The following is a 26,705-nucleotide window of genomic DNA, read 5'->3' on the forward strand; positions in this document are numbered from 1 at the left end:
TCGCCTGTCTAGTGGCGAGCCATCACACAGCCTCCCCAAGAACCGGCGCCAATGTCCTTTGTCGCCGGGCCACCTCGCTTCTTGGGCTGGGCTACGATCACGGGCTCAGTGGGATCGAGGTGCGCTGGCTTCAGCCTGTCCATGGTAAACAGCTCGCATCTGCCGGCAATGTCCAGTGTGAACGTAGAGCTGGAACGCTGTACAACCCTGTACGTCCCCTCGTATGGTTGCTGCAGAGGTCCCGCGGTTGGGCTCCGCCGAACAAAAACGTACTCCACAGAAAGCAGTTCGCCAGGAATGTGAGATGGGTAGGTGCCATGCCTAGACGGCGGTGGAGGTTCGAACGAGTCCAAGCGTGCCCTGAGGTGAGGAAGTACCTCTGGGGATTGTGAGGTGCGTTGACGAACTCACCAGGTAGTGCCAGCGGATCTCCGTAAACCAGCTCAGCAGATGACGCCTGCAGATCTTCCTTGGGAGTGGAGTGGATGCCCAGAAGCACCCAAGGCAGTTCGTCTGCCTAGTCGGGACTGGTGAGGTGGGCCATGAGTGCCGACTTAAGGTGGTGGTGCAGACGTTCGACCAGTCCATTGGCCTGCAGGTGGTAGGCTGTGGTGCGGTGTAGCTGAATCCCCAACCTGTTGGCGAGCTGTGCCTAGAGCGCAGATGCTGGTGAGGTGAGCCTGGGACGCCGAACTGAGCGACCCAACCATGCAACAGTGCTCAGGAGCAGGAATCGGTGGAGGCGTCTAGCATGGGGATTGCCTCAGGCCAGCGAGTGGTGCGGTCCACCATCGTAAACAGGTAACAGTTGCCCCAGGAAATGTGTAAGGGCCCGACAATGTCCACGTGAATGTGGCTGAACCATTCCTGGAAGTGCTCGTACTCCTGTATGGGCGCCCAGGTGTGCCTGTGCACCTTGGACGTCTGGCAATGGGTGCATGTTCTGGCCCAGCCCGCATTCTGCTTCTGCAGCCCATGCCACACGAACCATTCTGCCACCATCCAGACTGTGGATCTGATGGACGGAGGTGAAAGGCCGTGGATGTGTCGGAAGACCTGCCTGCGCCACTGCTGGGGAACCACTGGTCGTGGAATGCCCATCTCTGAGACGGGACGTCTCGGAACTGCAGGCCCGTGATGGCGGTCTTGAAGGCCCTCGTCTCCTCATCAGACTTCTGGTCCAGGGTGAGCTGGTCGAAGTCGAGGCCGGGCGTCAGGGCGCAGATGGCCGGTTGCAACCACATTGTCCTTCCCCGCTTTGTGCCGAATGTCGGTGGTAAACTCCGACACGAAGGAGAGGTGACGCTCCTGGCGGGCTGACCAGGGATCCTTCACCATCGTGAGTGCCTGGGTGAGGGGTTTGTGGTCGGTGAAGATGGTAAAAGTCCTCCCCTCCAAAAAATAGCAGAAATGTTGCACCGACAGGTACAAGCCCAGTAACTCATGGTCGAAGGCACTATACTTGCGTTCCGGCGGGCGGAGAAGGCAGCTGATGAATGCCAGCGGCTTCCAATGTCCATTCACATGCTGCTCCAGGACTACACCGACGGCTGAGGCAGAGGCATCGACAGAGAGTGCCATATGCAGGTCAGTGTGTGGGTGGGCGAGCTTGGTGGCCTTCGCGAGGGTGTCCTTGGTGGCCTCGAATGTGGTGCAGGCTTCTGGGCTCCAAGCGAGCGTTTTATGCTTGGCTGCGATGAGGGCGAATTGCGGCTGCATGATGTGCGCAGCTCCCGGGATGAAGCGGTTGTAAAAGTTCACCATACCCGCAAACTCTTGCAGCCCCTTGAGGCTGTCTGGGCGTGTGAACTTCCTAATAGCGGCAACCTTTGCAACGGTGGGTGTGGCTTCTTTGGCTGTGATGGTATGGCCCAGGAACTGGCACTTGGCCAAGTTGATGGTAAGGCCGAAATCGGCCAGCCGGGAGAAAAGGGCGCGTAGGTGGGCCTGGTATTGCACCCGGCCCTTGCTGACGAAGAGGATGTCGTCCAAATAAATAAAGCCGAAATTCAAGTCCCTGCCCATGGAATCCATGAGGTGCTAGAAGGTCTGAGTGACATTCTTGAGTCCGAACGGCATGCGCAGGAATTCGAACAAGCCAGAGTGGGTGTTGATGGCCATCTTGGGTATGTCCTCAGGGTGCACCGGGATCTGGTGATATTAGCGCACCAAGTCAACCTTGGAGAAAACTCTTGCTCCGTGCAGGTTGACCGTAAAGTTTTGGATGTGAGGGGTGGGTAACAGTCAGGAACTGTTTCCTCGTTGAGCCGTCGATAGTCTCCGCAGGGACGTCAGCCGCCGGAGGCTTTCGGGACCAGGTGGAGCAGCGAGGCTCACAGGCTGTCAGACCGCTGAATGATCCCCAGTTCCAACAGGTGCGAAAACTCCTCCTTTGCCAGCTGGAGCTTGTCAGGCGGAAGCGAGAGTGCCTTGGCGTGAACCGGTGGGCCCTGGGTCGGGATGTGGTGGAACACCCCGAGGCGCGGCGAGAAAATGGAGAACTGTGGCTTGAGGAGTGTCGGGAACTCGTCCAGGATTTGCTGGAACTCGTCTCTGGGCATGTTGGTCGTAGCCAGCTGCGGTTGCTCCGAGTGGGAGGCATCGAGACCAATGGCCTGGAAGGTACAGGCGTCCACCAGGCGCCTACCTCGAATGTCCACCAGAAGCCCGTATGCGAAGAGGAAGTCTGCACCCGGGATGGCAGTCGGGAGGGATGAGACAGTGAACCTCCACGTGAAATTTCATTGGCCGATCTGAAAGTGGACTGTCTTGTCTCCATACGTTCGGATTTGCGTTGCATTGGCCGCACGGAGGGGAAGTCCATGAGGTCGGTTCCTGGACTCGATGGCCATGGCCTGGATGATGCTGATCTGGGCTCCAGCGTCAATGAGGAACCGCCAGCCGCTGACTGAGTCTCGCAGGTCGAGCAGGCTGTGTCCTTGGTCAGCCGCTGCAGCCATTAACAGCAGCCGGCCTGGTCGTTTCCCTCGAACGAGCAGGCCTGACGACACTTCTGAACCTTGGCTCCCCAGCGCTGGTGGTATAAGCAGAGGCCTGGAGTGGATGCTGTGGACTTGGTTATGCTCTTGGGGGCCCCGCAGGGGCCGGATGCTCTACCGCAGCACTCGGGGCAGGCTTGGCGCGATCATGCCCGTGCCTCATGACCTGCTGGACCACTGAGCCCTCCGGGAATCGTGTGAGCCATAGCTCTTGGGCCTTCTGGCCGACCTTCCTCGGGTCGGTGAAGCTCTCCTGGACCAACAGTGGCTGGATGTCCCCGGGCATATGGTCGAGGAAAATGCGCTCGAAGAGTGGGCAGTTGGTGTGATCACCCATGAGCATGAGCATCTCGTCCATCAGCTCCATCGGGGACTTGTCCCCCAGGGCGTTTAAAAGCCTTCCTCGCTGTCCACCCTTTCAATCGGCTTCTGGTCTAATATTTTGCACCTACCATCCCACACAATGACACAGCCAGACAGGACACTCTCAAGTGTGTTTCTGTAAAATGTTGTCAACATGGGGGCCTGTAGCCTTGCTCTTCGCAACCTCCTTAGGAAGTGTAGGAATGAAATTCTTCCTCCTCACTTGGTGCTTGAGTAAGGCAAGACTCAAGGCAGAGCTGAGCCTGAATTAAAATCCAAAAGGCCTCACTGACGCACCCAGGTCAAGGAACTGAAGGAGTGTCATGAAATGTTTGTTTACTGACAACCGCACTCAGTGAAAAGATTTTTTTAAAATGTAAAATGGCATACAATGCAAAAGATTAGAAACCAAGAATCCTACTCTAATTTGATGTTTTAATCCTTTAATTTGAGTGAAACACTAAGTCTGCAGACACTGGGATTGCAGTAAAAGCATATCAAAATGCTGGAGGAACTCAGCCGGTCTTTTCAGCATCCATGGGAGACAGAGATATATTGCCGACGTTTCAGGCCTGAGCCCTTCGAGGAAGAAGCAGAATGAGCCAGAAGCAGGAAATCTCGAAAAGTCCCAGAATTCCGAGAGAATGCTGGCCGGTGGAGGAATCCAGACCAACAAACACAGCAGCATGGATGGCATAGTGGACAGCACAACGCATCGACAGCGCCAGCCATTGGGACCAGGGTTCGAATCCCGCACTGTCTGTAAGGTGTTTGTACGTCCTCCACGTGAATGTGTGGGTTTTCCCCAGGGGGCTCTGGTTTCCTCCCACCGGGGAGTAGGTTAATTGAGTATAAATTGGGCGGCACAGACTCATGGGTCGAAATGGCCTGTTACCATGCTGTATGTCTGAATTTAAATTTTTTTAAATTTGGAAGGTATTAAATGGATATGATAAGGGACAAGGTAAGAATTTATCATGTTTGTGCGGAAGGAAACTAGGAAGGGAGAGACAGGGCTGGGGAAAGGCGACAGGGAAGAAGTGGATTTAATGAAAGCCAGAGAAGTCAATATTAATTTCCTCCTGGTTCATTCTGCTTATTCCCTGAAGAAGGGTTCAGGCCCGAAACGCTGGCAATATATCTTTGCTTTTTATGGATGCTCAAAAGACTGGCTGAGTTTGTCCAGCATTTTGGTGTGTTAACTTGACCGTGGCATGTGAAGTCAAAAGCCTCTCACCGTGATGCTTACCGAATTGTTAGTTTCAGAAGGTCCTGAGCTCCTTGTGTGTCTAGATGTTGAATCGTCTGAGCTCGATCGAGGCTTTGCTGTACAAACTGCCGAGACGAGTCCTCGTTCAGTGCGTGGCTGGAGGAGTCGGAGACCGACACGATCTTTCTGCCGGGCAACTGCAAGCACAGAACACTCACTGGAGACAGGCTCAGCTCCTCCATCCAACTGGAGCTGCCACTGACCTCCAAGGCAGACAACGTGGAACCTCTGAGAAAATACTTCTTTCCATCTCCTTCGGCAGATTGAAAGCTTTAAAGGTTCCTTTTATTGTCATGGGATAATACATAAAAGTGTAACATACTTGATGTAATTCAACTTTCATCTGCCGTAAAGGCAAACAAAGAGTCGCTGATGGTGTCACCCGGCGCACCTTACAGAAAGGTTAGCAAAAGAGAGTGCCCTTAGAGCCACTGCCTCCTGTGCTCCCGCAGCCCCTGCATCCAGATTCCTGTTCAACCCATCGACCGCCCAAGCTCCAGATCCAACCCTCCGACACGATCAGGGAGCCTTCAACGCTTGAGGGCCCTCGTGAGCCCAAACATTTATTCTGGCCATTTTCCTTCATTGATAGATAATCAGACTAAGAAATTGCCCCCTCTACCCAAACTCTTCTCCTTCTCCCTCCCCCTTCCTTTCCTCTCCTAACCCCCACCTTTCTATTCAGGTATCTGCTGCTTTGTTCATACCTTGGAGAAGGGCGACCAGAAACTTCGGTTTCCTTTACTTGAGATACACTCAGCTCCGCTTGCCCGGCAGTTCCCCATAATCTTTAATTCACCTACTGTGCAAAACAGCTGTCTTACATATAATGAAGCAGCCTTTACTGCTTCTGTGGTCAGAGAACGCCACTGATTCACTTCTCTCAGGGAGATGCAATTCCTTCTCATCTGTCTTAATGCCGATAGCTCCGAACAGACCTTAAACTGCCTGTTTAAGGAGCTGACAATTTTTTAAAAAATCCTGCAACTACAGAGGTCTATCCAAGAGGAAGGCACAGGCAACATGAGGGATTGCAGAATCTGGTGGAGCAGTGGACTGGCGCATGGCACCAGAACGGGGCAAACACCCTCAACACCACCCCCCTACTAATTAGCTTTGAGGAGCAGGAGTAGCTTTGGTGCTGATAACTGCGCCTCACTAAGTGGGGATGGTTGGCATCACTGGACCTCACTCATCTCCTAAATCTCTCACTTGTTGGCTCCTCGTGCCATGCCCTGGAAACCGCTTCAGCTAGCAGGCAAAAACAAGTGAGGGGGTGGTGTCATTATCACACCACAAGGTGATCATCCCGATGACGGAGCAGGCGGAAGAGGAGACATCTCCCAACGGCTGCAAAGGCGGATGAGGATGCCCAACAATGGGTAGGGAAGCTTGCGAGCACGCTGCAAGAACTGCCGTGAACCCACAACACTCAGGGCTCGTCTACCTCATGTGTGAAGCCTGGATTCGGCGGAAGAAACCGTCACTGGTTCAATGGGCAGAAAGGCGATTCTCAGCAATGCGTTGTGGAGCGCCAACAGGGCACAGTGAGACACATACAGAACTGCTGACCATCCACTGCATCCTGGTCTGTCTCCAGCCATCTCGATTATGTCTTGTCACTGGGTCCAGATAGGCTGGGGCGAGAGAGTGCGGCTGACAACCTGCGCAACTTTCCCTCACTTTAATCCAAGTCAAGCCCAAGTCATGACTTCAAACCCAATTGACTTTGAAGCCATGGTCATCTTCAACTACGAAGGACAAACAACAACACCAATTAGAAGCATGGAAGATGACCCTACAGGGAAGGTGACCGCAGTGGCGAACCAGCAAAGGGCTCAACGGTCAAAGGACCTGCACAGGCAGCGGATTGTGGTTGGGTGGGACCCACACAGGAAGCCGGCGACTTGCAGTGGCTGCTGGAGAGTGGCTCGTAGGAAACCAGGTATCGGAGCCAGGATTCGAGAGGGCGCTGAGGGCAAGAAGGGCTCTCAAACGCCGAAGACTTGCTGACCATGTCAGAGGTTCAGATCTGGAGCTCAGGGGCCGATGGATCGAAAAGGAGTCTGTGCGGCCGCAGAGATCGCTGGAGGAGAACTCACAGACACTCTGAGGGGTCTCTCTTTTGCTTCTCTTTCTCTTATTGTTAGGGGCGCCGGGCAATGCTCATGACGACACTTCGCTTGCCTTGAAGTGTTAATGTAGATCACATTTTTATGTATTTCTACGTGTCAATAAAAGGAACCTTTAAATCAACACAAGAGGTGCATGGACTACCCTTAGTCATTTCCCTCAGCAACACTGGGTCTAAATGCTGGAATTCCCTTTGCAATAGGACTGTGGGAGCACCTTCATCTCCTTCAGAGCACTTAGAGGTGGGCAACAAACTGCTGGTTACACCAGTGACCCACCCGTTGCAGCTAAAGAACAAAATGAATTTGCTGGAGTTTCCTCTTACCTGTAAGTGCGGAACCAGATCGGACAGGCTGTCACGCAGGTAGGAGTAGTGTCGGAACGTGTGGTCTGAGAACAGAGCGGACATAGTGGGGCAAGTCTTGGCAGCATTGAATACCAAGACCAGCACAGCAATGTCTAACACAGTCTGGAGTTAAGAAACATCTTCTGACCATTTTTAGATGAATTCATGCACAAAAGTAGGAGAGCCCTGTGCAGAACAATCGCACACACTTAACATAATCATTAGGTTCGCAAACTAGAATTAATGATGGCAAATGTGCGCAAGCCCGTGTTTCTTCTATCTCTAGAACCTGGACAACGGAGGGCGGAGCAACACAGTGGCAGAGCTGGTAGATCCGCTGCCTCAGTGCCAGACACCCGGATTTCATCCTGATCACTGGTACTATCTGCGGAGAGCTTGCTCGTTCTCCTCTGTGACCGTGCGAGTTTCCCGTGTGCTGCGTTTTAATTTTCTTTTAAATGCTAACGATAAAACACGGTAGAAGGCCTTTCCAGACTGTGAGCCTGTGCCACCCAAATACCCCATATGCTTTGAAGGGTGGGAGGAAACCAGAGCACCAGGAGGAAACCCACGCAGACACGGTGTAAACGTAGACAGCGCCGGATTGAAAGCCAGGTCGCAGCTGCCATAAGTGTTGTATGACCCGTACCGCCCACATCCCAACAGCATGTAGGTCGGTGGATTAAAGTGCCTTCTTGTAAACTGCCCCTAGCATGTGGGTGAGGGACAGAACAAGCAGATGGGGGTGAGGGGGCGACGTTGATGAGTATGGGGGAGAATACAGTGGAATTTGTGTCACTGGATTGTAGATGTGGACATAGCGGGTCAAAGGTCCTGATTCAATGCTGAATAACACTATACAAACATCTATGGGGAAGGACCGATGGAAATTTGGAGAATCAAAATGGGTTTGGGTAGCATTAGTGTAAAAATAAGTGCAGTGGGATAAACAGTGTGATGTTTCTGTGCTTTACCCTTCAGACATTTAATAAATAACCTGCTTCAAGAGGATTTGAAAAAAAAAAAGAAAAAAAAAAGAAAGGAAAAAAAAAAGAAAAAAAAAAGAAAAAAAAAGAAAAAAAAAAGAGGATTTGGAGAATCTGGAAAAGAGTGGTGACTAATGGATATCTGGGAGAAAAAGTTATTTTTGGTCACCTGCTCTCAACGCATGCAGAGAATCATCAGTTTTGGTCATCTCCCAATGACATCAGGAGAGGCTAATTTTAATGTAGACATACAGCAGGGTAACAGGCCCTTCCGGCCCACGAGCCCGTGACACCTAAATAAACCCCTGTGGATTTTGAAAAAAACCCACGTAGGTCTCGAGAATGCCACAAACTCAGTACATGTGCGGCATTCGAAGCTGGGTTGCTGTAAAAGCATCGTGTTAACTGTGCCCCACACAATGAATGGGCAGGCAACACGTTCCAACTGTGCAGCTTGTGGTAAATCCTGATACACCGCCTAGTACGTGGACAGGATCCCAAAGTCCTTTGAAGCTGGAACCAAGGCTTCAAAGGGACATTAACATTTGTTCACGATAGGGTTCTTTCTTCACAGGAACATAGTTACATTTCAAGGAACCAGTGTAGTGCCATTACAGTGAGTCTTATCGGTTGTTGGAAAAGGAAGGGCCTGCCTTGATATAGCACCTGTCCAACCTCAGCACTTCAAAACAACTTCATCTATATCTCCCGCTGCCCAGGAAAGGCAGCTGACACACTGAAGGATCCATCACACCCCGGACACTCTCTCTTCTCCCTCCTCCCATTGGGGAGAAGGGTTTAAAAGTGTGAAAGTGCACACCAAAAGGCTCAAGGACGGTTTCTTCCCCGCAGCCATCAGGCTTCTGAATGAACCCCACATCAGTGCTCTCGTGCTGCCCTTGCTTGGTTCTAACTGATCTTTTTCACTGTAACTCTATACTCTGTAATCATGCTTTTGCCCTGTTGCATGAAGGGTAGAGATGCCTTGCTAGACAGCCCGTGGAAGAAGCCAACTAACCATAACAGGTCTCACCATAAAAGGTAATAATGTGGCGATAATTTTTAACACGATTGCAAAGCGGATAACAAATCGAGTAACTTACACAGACAAAACGCAGCAATAACGTTAGTAGTAACTCTATTACAATGCCAGTGACCCAGGATTGAATCCACCGCTGTCTGTAAGGGGTTTGTACATTCTCCACATGCCCTGCGATGGTTTCTTCTGATTCCTCCGAGGTCCCTCCCATGTTCCAAATATGTACAGGGGTTAGTAGATTAATTTGGTCACATGGGTATCATTGGGTAGTAGAGGCTTGTCTCCGGAAGGGCCTGCTTCTGCGTTCCATCACTAAATTAAATCGATTTAACATTTTAATTCACATAAATCTGATTTGTTCGTGATGACGGCTGAGGAATTTGTCAGGACATTTCTGCTTTAATTTTGTATAGTGGATCAAGAGGTTCTTTAGACCTTAGGACTAGAAATAGGCTATTCAGCCCATTGAGTCTGCCCCACTATTCAATCATGAGCTGATCCATTTTCCCATTCAGCCCCACTGCCCGGCCTTCTCCCCATAACCTTTGATGCCCTGGCTAATCAAGAACCTTTCAACCTCTCCCTTAAATGCACCCAATGACCCGGCCTCCACGACTGCCTGTGGCAACAAATTCCACAGATTCACCACCCTCTGGCTGAAGAAATTCCTCCACATCTCTGTTCTAAGTGGACGCCCTTCAATCCTGAAGTTATTCCCTCTTGTGCTCGACTCTCCCACTGTGGGAAACAACCTTTCTCCATTTACTGTGTCCACACCTTTCAACTTTTGAAATGTTTCAATAAGATCCCCCTCGTTCTCCTAAATTCCAATGAGTCCAGGCCAAGAGATGTCCAACGCTCCTCATTCCCAGAATTACCCTCTAAACCCTCTCGAATGTCAGGACAACCTTTCTTAAATGAGGAGCCCAAAAACTGCTCAGAAACCTCCCTAGTGCGTTCCCACGTTGAAAGTCCCTGCTGAGTAAATGGAGGGCAGTTATTTTTGGCAACCCTATCCCTGGTACTTGAAAGAAAAGCAGTCATTTATAACCATTGTTAAACAGATACAAGCTGGGTCATCCATGTCTGGCTCTGGTGTGTCAAAATACGGGTGTGTGCTCAGCAGTTCGGGAACCAGTGGCAATACCAGGGTGGGATGCCTGCTGCCCAGGTACTTGAGGCATCTAGGAAGATAGAAACCAGTCAAGTTCAATGGAGTTTCCTGTCACATCACAGGCTGATGCAGCATAGTATTGTATAGTATCCTGGCTATTTAATACAGGTACATTTCAATATCTCATATAGTTTTGATAAGTACTGTGTATAATATGGTGTTCACACAACGTCCACATCGCAAAACATCCTATTTCACAGAACGTATTGTGGACATTAAATTACATGTGACTGTACTTCTAATCTCGCGCCTAAGCATGAAAATTATTTGTTAACATGCACGACATTCCCTTCAGCATACTGTAAGGCAAAGATTTTCCATCAGCAAAAATTGCTTGCAGTCAGAGAAAGAGAAGCAAAAGAGAGCCCTCCTACCTTCGACCCCCCCCCCAACCATTGAGTATTACATGATAAAGGAATTAGGGGATATGGGGAGAAGGCAGGTAGGTGGAGTTAGGTCATAAATGAGATCAGCCATGATCGTATTGAATGGCGGAGCAGGCTCGATGGGCCGAATGAGGTGATAGAGGAATTAGGGGATATGGGGAGAAGGTAGGTAGGTGGAGTTAGGTCATAAATGAGATCAGCCATGATCGTATTGAATGGCGGAGCAGGCTCGATGGGCCGAATGAGGTGATAGAGGAATTAGGGGATATGGGGAGAAGGCAGGTAGGTGGAGTTAGGTCATAAATGACATCAGCCATGATCGTATTGAATGGCGGAGCAGGCTCGATGGGCCGAATGAGGTGATAGAGGAATTAGGGGATATGGGGAGAAGGCAGGTAGGTGGAGTTAGGTCATAAATGAGATCAGCCATGATCGTATTGAATGGCGGAGCAGGCTCGATGGGCCGAATGAGGTGATAGAGGAATTAGGGGATATGGGGAGAAGGCAGGTAGGTGGAGTTAGGTCATAAATGAGATCAGCCATGATCGTATTGAATGGCGGAGCAGGCTCGATGGGCCATTTTTGGCCGACTCCTGTTCCTACTTCCTATGTTCCTATGAGTGTCTGTGGATTCGCCTCCAGCACTCTCACAGCCTTCAGTCCAAATCATCGGCAACCCGAGCTCCAGATTCACAGCTCTGACACGATCAGTAAGCATTCCGCATCCTCTTGCATCCCTGTTCCGACACCTGGTACCCCTTCAGCCGGTCTCAAGCCAGTCTCCAGCAGTCCGCAGCCTGGTGCGAGTCCCTCGACTGCAGTTGCCCGCAGTTTGTGTGGGTCCCTCGCCTCGAATCAGCTTCAGCTTCAGGCCCCATTACTGGTCCGCCACGGTGGTCACTGTTCCATGGGTCGTCTCCTCTGCTTCTCCTTCTCAATCGGTGAGGGGGTATGCGTGTGTGAGGGATTCCCTCGTTTTCTGGTGCCCTGCGCTGGTCCGCTGGTTCCCCGGAGTCTGCCACCCCTTGCGGTTGCTGCCAATCATAGGCACCACCAACTTGGGCCCCGACCAAAATAAATCACCATCGGCTCCTTTAACGGCCCATTTAAAGCCTGAACAGGGCCGACAGCAGTGAACTTGGCGGTTGGACTGTGCGGGGGAGTGCTGAGACTTTGCTCCTTGCTCTCTGGAGTCTGCACCAGTGGCAAAACTGCCACTACAGCACCTCCGGTAGTGCCATTTTTTTATTCTACTTCACAGCCCGACACCCTTCACCTCTCCCTCTTTCACCATTCCTCTCTTGGCCCCTGTGCAACCCCTCCCACTCTGTCCTCATTACTCTGAGAGTGCAGAGGGAGGAGGTAGCCAATGGAACATCTCTCCCATCTAATACCAAGTTTCTTACAATATAACAGAACATCGGTTTAGGCTTGAGATCCCCCGAGATCCTGTTAAAGCACCAGATGGACTCACTTCCAGATGGAATTCCGATCGCTTGGATACTTGGCCAGGTTCTTCAGCAATTCCACTAGAGCCAGGTGGACACCATCCTTCGTGGACACGTTTGTGTAACACAGCAGCTCGTGTAAAGCCTCCCGGATGTCACGGGAAGAATCCTATAAAACAGAAGACCAAAACGTCAGCCTGGCCACAATTCCTTGTCACTTTACAACTGCTGCTCCTGGGTCCTGAGTGCACTCATTCCCAGCTTTCAAGAAAAGTTATTGTATTCGGTATGTTCTGTGACCCACCCTGATTGCCAAGGGTATTAAATGAAAACAGCAAAGGCAGACTTGCCGGATGCATCACCGCGTGGGACGGGAGCTGCTCTTCTCAAGCTCGGAAGAAGCTGCAGAAGGTGGTGAACACAGCTCAGAACATCACGCAACCCCCCCACCACCCCCCCCCCCCCCACGGACTTGGTTGAATTGCAGGGAGTCAAAGTAACAAGACTGCACACAACATTGCTTTTGGAAAAGGACGAAGCTGCCTTGATGTAGAACATATCCAACAGCTCTTCAATGAACTCCAAGATCAATTGCCTTTCAAAATCCCAGGGAAACTCCATCTACATCTTCCATTGCCCTGGAAAGGTAGCCAACACACAGAAGGACTCATCCCACCCCGGACACACTCTCTTCTCCCATTGGAGAGAAGGTTCAAGAGCGTGAAAGAGTGCACCAACAGGCTTAAAGCCAGTTTCGTCCCCATAGTCATCAGGTTCGTGAATGAACCCCACCACAGTGCTGCCATACTGCCCTTGCTAATTGACCATTCCCTTCAGTGTAACTGATATTTTGTAAATTACAGTTCTTTGCACAGCTGTATGAATGCTAGAGGTAGCCTGTTAGGCTGCTCACTTTCCCTGTATGAGGTACAATGTTACCAATAAGAATGTGGAGAAAATAGGGATCTTGGGGTCCAGGTCTATCAGGGTTTCCGCACAAGTTGATGGGAGGATTAAGAAGGTGTTCAGTTAGTTGAGGGATTGAGTTCAAGAGCTGTAAGGTAAGTTGCAGCTCTATAAAATTCTGGGTAGATCCCACTTGGAGTATTTTGTTTAATTCTGGTCGCCTCATTACAGAATGGATGTGGAAGCGATGGAGAGGGGGCAGAGGAGATTTACCAGGAGTTTGACTGGATTGGAGAACATGTCTTATGAAGCAAGGTGAACAGAGTTAGGCCTCTTCTCTTTGGAGCAATGAAGGATGAAGACTTTATACAGGTGTATAAGATTATGAGAGATATAGATAGGGAAGACAGCTGGCATGTTTATCCTGGGGCGACAATAACTAATACCAGAGGACATCTGTGACGGGAGGAAAGTTTGGCAGGGGACATCAGAGACAAGTTATCTTTTTTACAGAGAGTAGTGGGTTTCTGGAATGCATTGCCAGGGGTGTTAGTGGAGGCTGGTACAATAAAGACATTTAAAAGACTTAAACTTGACACATGGATATAGGAAAAATAGATGAATATGGGTGTGAGGTAGGAACGCATTAGATTGTTGAGGAGTGGGTTTACGTGGGTTGGCACAACATCATGGGCGAAGGGTCTGGTCTGTGCTGGGATGTTCTAAATTAGGGTCTGCAAAGTGGTCAATATCAATACCCATGGGTTGAAGAGATCATCCAGGGGGTCGATAACACTAGTGGGGGACGCGGGGGGTGTCAATTTAAAATAGCACCTCCACATCACCCCCCCAACTCCCTTCCAGCGTGCGGGGTGGGGGTGAGGCTTACCTCCCATGAACCTTCGAGCACCACCATCACGCTTCCCCCTCATCGCGCCCAGCCGCTGCATTTAACATATAAATGCCCTTTCTGGCCATTAATTTGTCTTTCATTTGGGGTGTAAGGCCTACACCCCCAAATGGAGAACAAATTAATTATTATCTTGAGGAGGTGCAGGACAGAGGGCTCAAAAGCCAGACTGTCTGGCCTAAAACTGGACCACTGGCCACCCTACCCAGCACCCCCCACCCCCATCAGCGCTGGGATTCCACGCCTGGGGGTTGATGAGGGACCACGTAGTCTCTGAAGGGGTGTACGGTCTAAAAAGTTTGGGGACCCCCTGTTCTAAATGTTTGAAAGAGTAGGGATTGGAAGAGTTTAAGGGTTATTGATTGATACAACATTCCGTGCCAAAGGGCCAGTACTGTGCACTAGTGTTCTATGTTCCAAACCGTCTGCAGCACATCCTACTTAGTGTAATGGTTAAAGCAATGCTAATAACAGCACCAGTGACAGGGGTTCGAATTCGACGCTGTCTGTAAGGAGTTGGTACATTCTCTCTGAGTCTATGTGGGCTTCCTCCCACCCTTCAAAACATACCTTTCAGGCTCATGGGCTGGAAGGGCCTGTTACCGTGCTGTATGTCTGAATATAAAATATTTAAAAAATCAAATTAAAAGGGTGGAAGTATTAGAGGCTCACCTCCAGTACTGCAAGCACAGTGTCAAGTTGGTCCTCGCGCAGTCGGATGTGGCAGGAGATCTTCCGCAGAGCATGAATTGACCCCAGCCTCACCTCCTCAATCTCATCGTTGAACATGTCCACCAGAAAATCCAGGCACTTTTCAGCAAATGAGGCAGAGGCCTGAGCCAACATGCAGAGCGATTCAACTGCTGCATTACGGACCTCTGGGGTTCAAGGCAATTGAGAAAGCATCGTGAACCAACTGGACAACTCCTTCATGTTCGATCGACCTGGGTAGTAGACAACCCCATGGCACGAACACTGAATTCCCCACTTTCATGCCCCCAGAACTCCTTCGGTTCCTTGCTCTCCCCTTCTCACCCATTCAAGTCCTCCCAACATACACCTTTCTTTCCACTGAGGGCAGGTGAGGTACACACTAGAGGACATGGGTTAAGGGTGAAAGGGGAGACGTTTGGGGGGGGAGGGGGGATCCTCCACACAGAGAGTGGTGGAACAAGCTGCCAGTTGAAGAGGTGACCGTGGGCTCAATTTCAACATTTCAGAAAAATGAGGACAGGTACAGAGATGGGAGGGGTATGGAGGGATATGGAATGGATGCAGGTCAGTGGAACTAAGCAGAATAATACTTCAGCACCGACAAGAAGGGCCAAAGAGCCTGTTTCTCTGCTCTAATATTTTATGGCTCTATAGTTCTATAGCCTCCCTTCCCACATTTCCTTCCCCCTCCTCGTTCTGGTCCATTTGCCCATCACTGGGAGCTTGTTCCATATGCCCTTTGTGCAGAAAAATTTGCCCTTAGCTCCTTTATAAACTACCCCTCTCACCTCAACCCTGTGCCTCTAGTTTGAGACTCTCTTACTCTGATGGGGGGGGGGGGGTAACACTAACTATTCTCTTTATCTTTGGCCCCTCATGATTTTGGAGGCTTTGCCACAACTTGCCCACACCGACTAAAATGTCCCACCCACACCAGTCCCCATCTGTTTGTACTTCATCCACATGCCTCTAAACCAGTGGTTCTCAACCTTTCTCTTCCCACTCACATCCCACTTTAAGTAATCCCTAGGCTATTGGTGCTCTGTGATTAGTAAGGGATTGCTTAAGGTGGGATGTGAGTGGGATGGTGTAATGGAGGATTTAGACCAGCTTATGAAAGAAGGGATGCAGTTGCATCAGACATAATCTCAATTCCACTATGAGGCCCAGGATGCAATTGAATAGGAAGACATTATCTAAATTTACATTATGGGGCCCAGGGATGCATATGAATCAGTAGACATTATCCAACTTCCACCATGAGGCCTAGAGAAGCAGTTCTTTTGTTGGTCGCAGACTGTCAGGAGACCTTGAAGATAATTAAATCATTTGTTCAAAGAGATAAGATCTGAAGTAAACAACTTTTGGGTAATATAAGCCATGGTCCCACTGCTGAAGTTTAAGACTCTCCAGGAGGTGGCAACATCTCTCAGCAAGAAGAAGAACTTCAAGATTCCAAACCGACGTCCCGGGTCCAGGGAGGTGGAGAAGCTGCTACCGGCGCCCAGACAATCTACTACAAATGTGCAGTCGTCGCCTCGCTTTGGCAGTTGGGACCAGTCCAGGCATTGATAAGTATAATTGGGAAGGGCTTGCATATTTGTAGTGTGAATTCAGCTTTAGATTTAGTAATAAAGACTTGTATAAACTGAACTGCTCTCGGTGTGTGTGTGTCTATTTTCTTTCGGTAGCTCGAACACAGTGACCAATCTAAAACGAACAAAGTGAGAGGTACAAGTTTACCCAAGACAGAAGGGAAGGTTAAGAATCACTGCTCTAAACCCATTTGTTACTGAAATATTTGACTTGAGAAAAATTGTCATTGGCCCATTTCCTTTGGAGTTCTGAAACCGTGCACATAACGAGTCCTTGAGGGACGATTAAAACTGTGATTTTCAAACGTTTTCTTTTGATTCACATCCCACTTTAAGTAATCCCTCTGCCATTGGTGCTCTGTGATTAGTAAAGGATTGCTTAAGGTGGGATGTGAGTGGGAAGAAAAGTTTGAAACCCATGGCTTTAATTGTCCCTCATGGACTCGTTATGTGCACGGTTTCAGAACTCCAAAGGAAATGGGCCAATGACAATTTTTCTCAAGCAAAATATTTCCGTAACAATTGGGTCTAGAGCAGAGATTCTCAACCTTCCCTTCCTACCCATATCCCACCTTAAGCAATCCCTTACTAGTCTAAGAGCACTGGATGGCATAGGGATTACTTAAAGTGGGATGTGAGTGGGAAGAAAAAGTGAAAACCACTAACAATGCACCCTATCCATGTATTTATTTTGTTTATTAAGCAGTGGAATGGTACCTGCCTCAATCCCCTCCTCCGGCAGTCCGTTCCACACACCCACCACCCTCTGTGTAAAAAATAGTTACCTCTCAGGATCCTGTTAAATCTCTCCCCCCCTCACCTTAAATCCATGTCCCCTGATTACTGATTCCCCAACTCTGGGCGAAAGACTCTGCATTCACCTGATCTATTCCCCTCATGATTTTGTCCACCTTCCTGTGCTCCAAGGAACAAAGCCCCAGCCTGGTCAACCTCTCTCTGTAGCTCAGACCCCCCCCCCCACCCAACACTGGCAACACCCTCGTCAATCTCTGTACCCTCTCCAACTTGACAACATCTTTCCTATTGCCTGTGGTTCACATTTACAAGGTTATGGGATGGCCTTGGTTTAACATCTGACCAAGGAACGAAGCTTCCGACAACACCACGAGATGTTCAGGTACACAATCCCATCTCTCTGTCATGGCATCAACGCCTCAACAAACCCACTCCACTCACAGCTCAGCCTCGCTTACCATACATCTCGTCCTCCAAGCCATGAACGAAAGCTCCGCAGGCCCCTGAGTTGATCAGGTTGACAGTGTAGGTGTCCACCGCTTCCTTGGGTGCATCGTCACCCCACTTTCGCCCGCTGGAGAACTCGCCTGATGTGTACAACTCCTTGGCACGCTCATGGGCACTGCGCTTTCTCTGGTGAGTTGGATAAGGGGACAAAGAACATTGAACGTTACAGCACATTACAGGCCTTACGGCATGGGATGTCATACCAACCTATGGAAACCTTATTTTTGCTATATAAAGTACACGGTTTGACCTGCTGAGTTTCTCTGGCATTGAGTTCAACCACGATGGCTGCAGACTTTGGTGTTTTACTCCACAACAATCTAATCCTTCCCTTCCTCTCACCCATAAGCTTCCATTTTTCTTGCGTCCATGAACATCTTTTAAATGTCCCTATTGGACCAGCCTCCACCACTCCTCCCAGCAATGCCTTCCAGGCACCTACCAATCTCTGTAAAACACTTACCACTGATGTTTCCCCTAAACTTTCCTCCCCTCCCCTTAATCCAATGTCCTCTGGTATTTGCTATTGTTGTTGCAGGAGAAAGGTGGTGGATGTCCAATCTTGTGCACCTCTATTAAGACACCTCATCTTTCATCACTCCAAATAGAAAACCCTAGCTCTATTAACCTTGCTTCATAAGACATATTCTCCAATCCAGACAACATTCCGGTAAATCTCAACTGCACCCTCTCGAAAGCAATTACAGCTTCCATGTAATGAAGTGATGGGAGAGAGAGAGAGAGGGAGGTGCAGACAGAGGGAGAGCGGGAGAGAGGAGAGTGAGTGCTAAAGAGAGCAAGGGAGAGAGAGCAAGAAAGAAGGACAAGAGAAAGAAAAGGGAAGGAATCAGGATGTTGGCAATGCTACAACGATGGAAGAGTTAAACAAGAAAATCTGCAGATGCTGAGGTCAAGTATGGGGTAAAAAAGGAAAATCGGGGCCTTCAATTTTATCTCCCACTGACGTGGGGAAATTATGCTACCTGACCTGTCATATGTTTCCATCATTTTCTGTTAACAATGATAAAATTTGGGAATGCATAGAAGGCCAGTAATGGAGGATAGAACTGGACTATAAGACATAGGAGTGGAATCAGGCCCTTTGGCCCATGGAGTCTTCCCCGCCATTGCATCATGGCTGATTTACTATCCTTTTCAACCCTGCCTTCAATTTCAATTGTGGGCAACGCACTGAGTCGCTGGATTCTAAGCTACACACAATCTGTTGGGTCGTCATCGAAAACATTGGTAAACTTCTACAGATGTGTGGTGGAAAGGGTGCTGACCGGCTGCATCACAGCCTATTATGGGGGTACCAATATCATTGAGTGGAAAGCCCGGCAAAAGGTGGTGGACACAGCCCAGTACATCACAGGCAAAACTCTCCCCACCATCGACAACAATGACATAGAACACTGCCGTTGGGAGCAGCAGCAATCATCGAGGATCCACACCACCCAGCACACGCTCTGATCTTGTTGCTGCCATCAGGAAAAAGGTGTCAGGGACACAAGACTCACCCCACCAGGTTCAGGAACAGCTGCTTCCCCTCCTCATCAAACTCAAGCAGGGACTTGTTTAAGGACCCACACTAATTATTACTGAATTCTTTTTTCTGTATTGCACAGTCTGTTTACATTTCTTTCTTTTGGCCTGCAGGAAAAAAGAATCTCAGGGTTGTATGTGATGTCAGGCATGCACTTAAGTATTTAGGAGAATTTCATTGAAGTATTTTGAATGTTGAAAGGCACAGGCAGAGTAGATGTAGAAAGGTTGTTTCCCTTGGTGGAAGAATCAAGGACAAGAGGACACAACTTCAGAATTGGAGGGCGTCCACTTGGAACATATGTAGAGGAATTTCTTCAGCCAGACGGTGGTGAATCTGTGGAATTTGTTGTCACAGGCAGTCGTGGAAGCAATACATTGGATGTATTTAAGGCAGAGATTGATAGGTCCTTGAATAGCCAGGGCATCAAAGGTTGTGGGGAGAAGTGGGGCTGAGTGGGTAAATGGATCAGCTCATGATTGAATGGCGGGGCAGATTCAATGGGCCGAATAGTCTATTTCTAATATAGCCTATGACTTATGCTCTTATGCACTCATATCACCAGGTTCAGAAGTAACTGCTACCTCTCAAACATCAGTCTCCTGAACATCAGACTCATTCAGAAACTCATTTACTTTGCTCATTACCGAATATTTCTATTTTTGTATTTGCGCAGTTTGTTCACATTTCTTTCTTCTTGAGTACAGCTTATGGTTACTGGTGATTACAAATTCTGCCTGGCCCGCACGAAAAATAATCTCAGGGTTGTACTTGACGTCAGGTATGTACAATAAATTTGAACTTTGCTTCTGGCTGAAACCCATTGTGGGAGAGCGGGAGATGGTTCTGAAGGCGATGAGACCATGAACACGAGACGAATCCATATGCAAAATTGTTAAACTTGGGACTTATAAAAGTTTAACGCACCTTCAGGTCGGACATCAGTTTCTTATCGAGGGTTTGCTCCAGAAATTGCACACTGACTTGGTGCATGGATCCCTGAAAAACAAGGGGCTGATTAGCAGCAAAGTTGTGACATTTGGAATGTTGGCCTTCATAAATCGGAGTATTGAATTCAAGAGTAGGGAGGTTATGATGAAATTGTACAAGGCATTGGTGAGGCCAAATTTGGAGTACTGTGTACAGTTTTGGTCACCAAATTATAGGAAAGATATAAACCAAATAGAGAGAGTGCAGAGAAGGTTCACGAGAATGTTGACAGGATTTCAGGGCCTGAGTTACAGGGAAAGGTTGTGCAGACTGGGGTTTTTTCTCTGGAGTGTAGAAGATTGAGAGGGGACTTGATAGAGGTGTTTAAGATTTTAAAAGGGACAGAGAGAGTAAACGTGGATAGGCTTTTTCAATTAAGAGTGGGGGAGATTCAAACTAGATTGAAGGGGGAAAATTATAAGGGGAACATGAGGGGAAATTTCTTGACGCAGAGGGTGGTGGGGATGTGGAATGAGCTTCCGGCAGACGTGGTCGAGGCGGGATCATTGGTTACATTTAAGGAAAGACTGGATCGTTACATGGATAGGAGGGGACTGGAGGGGTATGGACCGGTGCTGGTCAGTGGGACTAGGAGGGTGGGGATTTGCTACGGCATGGACTAGTAGGGCCGAACTGGCCTGTTCTGTGCTGTAAGTGGTTATATGGTTATAACCAATCCCTCATAATCTTAACACGTGGTGATTACTGTAATGTATAAAGTGTTGCACACACTGAAAGCAGCAAATAATGAAGAAAATGAGGAATGTGGGTGAAGGATGAAAATTAAGCAGGTTGAAGGGTTCACACATCTGAGATCCACTTATGATATGCCTCAGTGGGATCTCCTATCCCTCACAGAATGGCAGGCAGGGGCCCTGCAGATGCAGCGTTGAAATCTCGGGCAAATAATGGAGGGACATTGCAGGGTCAGGCAGTGCTCCAACCCGAAACATTGACCACTTCTCTCCGTGGATGCTGCTTGACCTGTTATGGAGGCAAGGGTTATGGGAGAAGGCCGGGCAGTGGGGATGAGTGGGAAAATGGATCAGCTTATAACTGAATGGCGGAGCAGACTCGTTGGGCTATTTCTGGCCTATGCCTTATGTTTGGAATGTGTGTATAGGGTTAACATCTGACTTGGACAAGCTGGGCCTGTTTCTGTGCTGTACAACTCTTGTGTGTTGGGAATAAAAGCCTGTGTTAGTGTAATGCTCCCTCAGTACTGCAGTGGCGGGGGGGGGGGGGGGGGGGGGTTGGGGTGCGGTGTCAGTCTGGATCATGTGATTAACCTTTTGGAATGAGACTTAAAGTAATGGACAGCACAGTTAGTGTAATGGTTAGTGCAGTGCTTTACAGTGCTCGCGACCCAGGTTTGAATCCGGTGCTGTCTGCAAGGAGTTTGTACGTTCTCCCCGTGTCTGCATGGGTACCCTCCCACCCTTCAAAAAAAAAACAGTGGGATTGTAGCTAAATTGGGCAGCACGGGCTCATGGGCCGGAAGGGCCTGTTACCATGCTATATGTCTAAATTTTAAACCGATTAAATTAAAAAATGCAATAGTTCAGTAGAAAGTGTGAGAAGTTGCTGTCAAAGCAGGCATCACAAGGATGAGAGGTGACTTAATAGAGGTCTACAGGATTATGAGAGGCAAAGATAAGGTGGACGGCCGCGCCTTTTTCCCAGGGCGTGAGGAGTAAACACCAGAGGACGTCTGTACAAAGAGAAGGGAGGAACGTTTACGGGAGAGGTCAGATGCTGGGGGTTCCAGGTGGAGACTGGAATAATAGGGATATTTAAGAGACGCTTAGATAGGCACAAGGATGAAAGAAGAGGGTTACGAGGTACGCAGTGTTTAGTTTTTTTTTGGTAGATATACATAGGTTGGCACAACATCGTGGGCCGAAGGGCCTGCACTGTGCTTAAAACACAGAGCAGGTACAGGTCTCAACTATCCTTCCTCACCGCCCCCCCCCTCTACCTCTCTCACTTTCTGCCCAAAACCTCTTAATTATCTCCCCTTCCCATTTTAGTTTTGATTAAGGGTTCCAATCCGATAGGTTGACGGGCCATCTCTCTGCAAGGATGCAGCCTGACCCACTGAGTCTTTCCAGTGGCTGCCTCTTTGCTCAAGCTTTCAGTGTCTGGAGTGGAGGTGTTCACTTGTTGCCAAGTGCAAACATGTGGCCATGGTGATAAAACCCACCAGCAGTTTAGCCGCCTGTATTCTCACGAGCCAGGACCCGTCGTTTACCATGTGACATATCTTCCCAAAGGCATCATCGACCAAGCGGATTTCCTCGTTTGACGATGGAATGGGGACAATGCTGCAGAAAGAGTGATGTGTGAAAAGGGACAGCATGTACAGGCCCACTGAAGCAGACTGAAAACCACCCCGCAAATATTTCAGTGACCTCTCAAGACCAAAGAACAACTTTTAAGAAAAAGGGCAATGATCAGTTCACCTCAGAGCTCTTCAATAATTAGAACCATAATTATCATTAACATCGAGGGGTAGCAGGTTTTAGAACCATAAAACATTACAGCACAGAAACAGGCCCCCTCAGCTCTTCTAGTTTGTGCTAAACCATTTTTGTTTTTGCCCAGTCCCACTGATCTGCACCTGGTCCCTAGCCCTCCATACCCCTTCCATCCACGGAGCTGTCCAAATTCGTCTTCAATGTTAAAATTGAGCCCACATTCACCTCTTCAGTTGGCAGCTCGTTCCACACTCCCCACCACTCTGTGTGAAGAAGTTTCCCCCTAAACTAGGGATAGCCAACCTTTTAACTTAGACATAAAGCATGGTAACAGGCCATTTCGGCCTATGGGTATGTACCGGGGGTGTAAGTTAATTGGGCGGCCAATTAACAAAATTAAAAGGTTGCCCACCCTTGCCCTAACCCTTTCACCCTTAACCCATGTCCTCTGGTTTGTATCTCATTTACCCTCAGTGGAAAAAGCCTACCTACATTTACTCTGTCCATCCCCCTCATAATTTTAAATACCTCTATCAAATCTCCCCTCATTCTTCTACACTCCAGGGAATAAAGTCCTAACCTGTTTAACTTTTCCCTGTAACTCAGTTCCTGAAGTTCTGGCAACATCCTAGTAAATCTCTGCACTCTTTCTATCTTGATATCTTTCCTGTAGTCAGGTGACCAAAATGGCACACAATCCTCCAAATTTGGCCTCACCAATGTTTTATGCAATTGGCATAAATTCTGCACAATAAATATTGCATTTATTTATAGAACCACATAGAGTGGAAACAGGCCCTTCCTGAGAAAGTGTAAATGATGGTGTGCCTTCTTCATGGTCGTCTCAACACGCTGGCTCCCAAAGAGGATCTCCGACATGTGGAGTCCCGGAACCTGAAGCCAAAGTTGACCAATGTAATTGGCAGTCACAACTACTGAGTCCACAGAGCAAGAGAATCAGTGTCTGGACATAGGTTTAAGGTGGGGTGGGGGGAGGGGGGAGATTTAGCAGGAACCTGAGGGGTAACTTTTTTTTTTTACACAGAGGGTGGTGGATGTATGGAACAGACTGTCGGACTTATCCATACTGACCAAAATATCCCACCCACATAAGCCTCAGCTGCCTGTGTTTGGCCTGTATCCCTCAAAGCCTATCCTATCCATATGTCTATTAAACGTTGCAATAGGACCTGCCTCAACCACCTCCTCCGAGGTGATCGGCATGGAATGGTTGGGCTGAAGGGCCTGTTTCTACCTACTACTCTAGGTAGTAGATTGACTGAGAAAGCAATGGCAGTATAAACACAGAAACGCTGGAGGAACTCAGTAGGTCATGCAGCATCCACAGGAGGTAAAGATATAACGTTTTAGGCCCGAGTCCTCCTTGGCTCAGGCCTGAAACATTGGGTATATACAGTAAAACCCCAAGGTATCCAGCACCTATGGGATTTGTTAGATGCCGGATATGTGTATTTGCCGGTTGCTTGAGATTGCTTATTGTGTGATTGGTGAACTGACAACGGGTGGGGGGGGGGAAATGCCAATATTAAACTCCTGTATTTTTTACCTATTTATTTTTCTTTTTTTTGCTGATCGCTTGAGGCTGCCATTTGCTTGAATTTTGGATAACGGGGATTTTACTGAATCTTTACCTCCTGCAGAGATCCAAGTACTCAGTGGGTCAGGGTCAGGGTACATCCATGATGGAAAATGGACAGTCAACGGATCAGGTTAAAACCCTGACTTGTGTTTCTATAGAAAGCTGGTCCCCCTCAGCACAATGTTCGTGAAAGAGGAAAGGATCTGGTCCTCTTTCACCTTGCTCCCCTCAGTCATTCACTGAGGTTCAGGGTTTAACTCTGAGCTCTAATTCTTTCAGCATGCAGTCGTCCCCCACCTCCCCCCCCCACCCCCCCCCACCCAGGATTCCAAGTTTCTGGAGCCTCCTTCCTTGTGAAGCAGTCAAGTTCTGGTTTCTTCCTCACTTCTCTCCTACCAACCACAAAAAGATTTGATACGCGAGGCAAAAAGAAAACAAGTCTTTTATACAAGGGTGTTGCGGCCCTTGTTGAGAATGGCTGATCTATCTGGGAGATGGTTTCGTTGAACACCTTCACTCTGTCTGCTGCAATAATAGGAACTCCATGTTAATTAATCATCCCATTCCCACACCAACATGTCTATCCATGGCCTCAGGCACTACCAAAACAAAGCACCCCCAAAAATTGGAGGGACTACATCTTGTATTCCGTCTGGGCATTCACCAACCAGACTGTATTACCAACAACTTCTCCAATTTCAGTTAACCCTCCCTCCGAGTCCTTCCCTTTCCTGTCTCTGTCCCTCCAGTTCCCCAACCCCTTCCCTTCCCTCTCCATTCCGAGAGCTACCCTCTCCCCGTTACTTCTCAGCTTTTATCTCTTCTACCCTCTTTCCTGTATCTATTTGAGGAGGGAGGAATGGGCAGGGGGAAATAGGCTAACAGGTAAGAGGTCCCCCTTGTCTGTATTCACCTATGACCACTTACCTGTGAGCCTGTGCAACTCTCCCTTGCCCATTCTTCCCTCTCACCTCCCTCCACCTTTTTATTCAGGCTTCTTTTTGCTTCTACCTGACGAAGGACCCAGGCCTGAAACAATGATTACCCTTTACTTCCACTGGATGCTGCGTGACGTGCTGAGTTTCTCCGGTATCCTCAATGTCGGCAGACCTTAAGGGATGACAGGCTGTGGTTTTGACACTTCACCCATCTCCACCCCCGCCCCACAATCCTGCAACACTGACCTATCGGCGTACAGTTGACTGAGGACCCACACCAGCTGCACTGCCACAGAGCGGACTTGCTCGTAGTCGTCCGACAGTGCCCTGCAAGCCTTTGGAGAAGCAGAGGACAGAGAAAGCAAAATGGGGTCATTAATGTTTAACAACAAAACTGTTAATTGATGGAGTCCCACAATGGGGGGTGGGGTGTCACAGATCAATGCAATTCAGCAGGAATTTTACAGAATCGCAGCCCATTTACATCAGCCATTCGTCAACCTTTTTTTGGGGCCATGGTCCCCTTAGGACTCTGCTAAAGTTTATGGGCCCCTTTCCTGTGAAGCAGTCAAGTTTTGGTTTCTTCTATGACCGTACTTCTCCCCTACTGACCAGATTAAAAAACGTACAAAATATTTACATTACATGAGGTGAAAACAAGGCTTTTTACTTAAATGTGCTGGGGATCATCAAGGATCCACACCACCCAGCACATCCTCTGTTCTCACTGCTGCCATCAGGAAAAGTATCGGGGCCACAAGACTCACACCACCAGGTTCAAGAACAGCTGCTCCCCCTCCACCATCAGACTCCTCGACAACAAACTCAATCAGGGGCTCGTTTAAGGTCTCTGACGTGCACTTTATTGATTTTTTTAATTCTCCCTTTATTGCAGTTTGTTTACATTTGTTATCTGTTTACAGTTCTTTATACGTTTACATGTCTATGTCGTGTACAGGTTTTTTTTGCACTCCCAATAAGTGGTAGGGTGGGATGTGATGTCATGAATGTACGGGTTACGAACGAGATCCTTTAAGTCAGATTTGTAGATAAGTCAAAACAGGTACATACGGTTCTTATCTAGCATCAGGCTGTCAAATGTTTGTCTTAGTATATACTACTGCCAAATACAAAGTTGCACACTGAACACAGTGTTAGCGGCAACATGAAGCGACTTATAGCGGATAGCATACCCCTTCCTCGAGCCAACAAACTGCTGAAGCTGTGCGTAGCCCATTCGTAACTACGAGTTTGTAGCAGGCCGAGTAACCGCGCGAGTAAACACGCGGTTGGTCCAAGATGGCGCCGCCTCCCTTTCACTGCCAAGGAGCCCGCGCCTAGCGCTATGTGCGGGCTAAGGAGTCCTCCACTTCAGCGTAGCAGCCCGCCGGCCAGAGAGCGGGTACGTCACCGGAAGTGGGTGGGCCAGCGCAGAGACGCAGCGAATTCAAACCAATAAAGTCAGTCTTTGGTTCACCCTCACGCTGTGTGGACGTCTCTTTACTCAGTATTTACTCAGTAGCACTGCCTTAAGTCGGACGTTCTTAACCCGGGGACTTGCTGTACTCTGACAATAAATCGGAGTCTGGCTTTCAGCATGGAAAGCTGCCATTTGGCACGAC

The 26,705-nt window shown here is 48.8% G+C and overlaps 1 protein-coding gene across 1 annotated transcript in view; it reads right to left on the minus strand.

The window, feature by feature from the left end:
* ints4 (integrator complex subunit 4) overlaps positions 1-26,705 on the minus strand; it is a 90,697-nt gene that overhangs the window by 26,032 nt on the left and 37,960 nt on the right. The window contains exons 7-15 of the mRNA XM_069892165.1: positions 25,330-25,418; positions 22,272-22,392; positions 20,006-20,077; positions 17,484-17,658; positions 14,633-14,838; positions 12,171-12,313; positions 10,205-10,320; positions 7,091-7,224; positions 4,612-4,769 (exon numbers count right to left, since the gene is read on the minus strand). Coding sequence (XP_069748266.1) covers positions 4,612-4,769; positions 7,091-7,224; positions 10,205-10,320; positions 12,171-12,313; positions 14,633-14,838; positions 17,484-17,658; positions 20,006-20,077; positions 22,272-22,392; positions 25,330-25,418 — 1,214 coding nt within the window. The remainder of the gene's footprint in view (positions 1-4,611; positions 4,770-7,090; positions 7,225-10,204; positions 10,321-12,170; positions 12,314-14,632; positions 14,839-17,483; positions 17,659-20,005; positions 20,078-22,271; positions 22,393-25,329; positions 25,419-26,705) is intronic.

The sequence above is a fragment of the Narcine bancroftii genome, chromosome 7, assembly GCF_036971445.1.
Source record: "Narcine bancroftii isolate sNarBan1 chromosome 7, sNarBan1.hap1, whole genome shotgun sequence".
Taxonomy (NCBI): domain Eukaryota; kingdom Metazoa; phylum Chordata; class Chondrichthyes; order Torpediniformes; family Narcinidae; genus Narcine; species Narcine bancroftii.